Source organism: Thermobia domestica, chromosome 3 (assembly GCF_964235325.1).
Source record: "Thermobia domestica chromosome 3, izTheDome1.hap1.1, whole genome shotgun sequence".
Taxonomy (NCBI): domain Eukaryota; kingdom Metazoa; phylum Arthropoda; class Insecta; order Zygentoma; family Lepismatidae; genus Thermobia; species Thermobia domestica.
Genome location: NC_137456.1, coordinates 264336469 through 264339170, shown reverse-complemented (window position 1 = coordinate 264339170; position 2702 = coordinate 264336469). Strand labels below are relative to the sequence as shown.

The following is a 2702-nucleotide window of genomic DNA, read 5'->3' as shown; positions in this document are numbered from 1 at the left end:
CTTAAGGCTACATCATGCTACACAACACAAAATAGCAGACCACTGTGCTGAATGATACCCTCATAGCGCACTCTTTCATGCTTAAATTAGAATGAAGCTTTTCAGACGATAATCTACCTACAGTCGTGCATTAACAAGAGCAAGGAATTCATTATCTAATAAGCCTTCATCATCATCACAAATTTGATAACACAGGTGGCACAAAAATAAATCGTCATCAGAGTCATCAGTAACATTTTCTAAATGGTTGTTTGGAACACACGATAGATGAAGTGTCTTTTGACACGATGAACATGTTAGTCCTTGCATTACTGGTCTACTACACACAAAACACATTCCACGTTTTGTTGTTTTAGTTTGTCTTTCTTTTACGGTTAGTTCGTTATGTCGGAGCAGAAGTTGTTCTTCCTCTAACGATGGGTTTGTCGTGCTAGACTTCCTATTTTCTGCTGTTACAGAAATCATTGGCTGGATTACGGGTACCTGTGCGGTGTTTGTAGATCGCGGAACAACTTTTGATCCGGATCGAACTCCTCTCTTTCTTTCTCTCTCTTCGCGTCGTTTCTCCTTCTTACGTTCTTCTTCTAGCTTCAGTCTTTTCTTTTCTTCATGAACATCGTTCCATTTCTTTGATGTAAGGACAAATGGAATGCGCTCAATTTTTCTCTTTCCCTTTCGCTTTGGTGTTTCCGGCCACATCAAAATATTTTCTAATGGCTGTACAATTTTATCGGGAGTTTTTACTTCTTCGCACTGTTGCAATACGTTTCCTGAGGAGTTGATCAGGCTAGCTGAAGGAAAACTTTGTGCTGCAGAAACGTCTATACTGGTAGCAGATGCTTCAAAATCTTCTCTTGTTTTCATAGATGTTTCGTTCTGAGGGCTTTCTTCGGGCATTCTGATGCTACTTTCAGGTTGCGCATACTCTACTTTGTGATAAGCTTTCCACAAATGATACAGAATTTGAAATTCATCACTATTTTTTGCAAGGAAATCTGAAGCCTCAAAACGCTGTAACCTTTCCTCACCAACAATTTGACAGAATTTCCAATATTCTAAGGGCTGTGGATTCCTACTTTCTGTTCCGGTGAGCTCCGGTGCTTGGTTATCTTGACGACGTTTCATTTTTCCTACGCATTTAGAGAAATCAATGGCATCAGGATTCCATGGGTACAAACCTGTAGCTCTGAAACCGTTTTTAGAGTTTTTGAAAGATCAATATTTTCTAATAGAATGTGAAGAATCGGAGCAAATTCTTCTTTCGTGATTGCCTGATTTGGGTTCGATCTTCGCCACTTCAAAACTGCTTCTTTCCATCCAGCTTTTATAGGCCTGAAAGCTGAAACATCCGCAGGTTGGAGAATTCTGGTTGAATTCGGATATAAAGCTATTAACACAATCTGAAGTTCCTTGCATAATCTTGAAAGTTGATATGTCAAGTGAGTCTTATGACCATCGACAAACAGTATAACTGGAAAAGTAATTCGTTTCTGAACTAAAAACGGATGATAAACGTTTCCAATAAATTCGAAGAAGACTTCTGATTTCATCCAACCATTGTCACTTCTGCCTATTCCCCATTCTTTAGGAACTTTTCGAGATAGTTCCGAAGGAATTCTTTGTAATGGGTAGATGATCATAGGTGGACACACTGTGCCATCTGCAGAAAAGGTGCACATTACAGTAAGACTAGCCTTAGCGTTTGTGGTTTCAACTTGGTAAACATTCTTTATACCTCTTGGAGCTAAAACAGTATTCTTTTGGGGACAGAGGATAAAGTTAGTTTCGTCTCCATTGTATATTCGTGTAGGATCATTAAGTACTTCAAATAATCCCTCTTCTTTAAGTAAATCTTCCACTGACTTGAACCACCCTCGGATGTCATCTTCTGATACACAAGCACTAGCAGCAGTAACGCCTTCCGGCGTTCTGTTTGCCAACTCAGGATGCCGCTTTCTGAAAGATCTATACCATTTATCACCAGGTAGATTATCTTTAAATGGCGTTTTTCTTTGATTGAGATTTAGGAACTCCTGGACACTAGCTTGCAGATCTTCTTTTCTTCTTGGGAAACCTTTTCTGACGCATTCGCAAACCCAGCGGACCAGAATTTCTTCTTCAGCAGCAGTCAAAATTGGAAGAGGTCCTCGAGATGATTTAGTGAATTTTTCACTCCGACGAAACTGAATGGTCGAACGTGGAACGCCATACTTTCTGGCTGCAGTTTTCACTCCCATTCCACCTTCAACATCTTGCAAAGCCTTCTGAAGCTGTTCTTGTGTGTATGGAGGTGCCATAGCCAAATTGTCAGTTCCACAATTGAATCTACAATAAAAAAAGGACCGAACAAAATAACATAGAATAAGGAATCGGATTAATACACTTGATAAAAGCATGCACAAAATAGGGTTATTTTAATATGCGTACTAGCTGTAATAGTACTAAAAATAGATGTAATGGTACTAATAGTAGCAATTGTGGCCTTACTTGCTATAGAAATAGCGGCAATAATAGTAGGTGTAGTAATACTAGCAGGTAGTAATAGTGCTGGAGACGAAAGTGGAACTATTAAAATTCGATAGGGCGATGAAGAGAGGATTTCTAAATAGAGCCTACATGTATCACAGGAAAATTAAGGAATTAAGCGGGCGTAAGCAGTCGAATAAGCAGCCCACTATACAAAGTGAAGAGAAGTCACAGAA

General features: G+C 39.3%; 1 protein-coding gene across 1 annotated transcript; it reads right to left on the bottom strand.

Annotated features, from left to right (window-relative positions):
• Positions 1-1130: 1130 nt before the first annotated feature.
• Positions 1131-2297, bottom strand: LOC145682205 (uncharacterized). The gene has a single exon (XM_081753789.1). It carries the CDS (start codon positions 2295-2297, stop codon positions 1131-1133), a length of 1167 nt encoding a protein of 388 aa, XP_081609915.1.
• Between the last annotated feature and the right edge of the window lie 405 nt (positions 2298-2702).

What these genes read in the sequence shown, in the direction of transcription:
- LOC145682205 (XM_081753789.1), bottom strand. Translation starts at nt 2,297, where the DNA reads ATGGCACCTCCATACACACAAGAACAGCTTCAGAAGGCTTTGCAAGAT.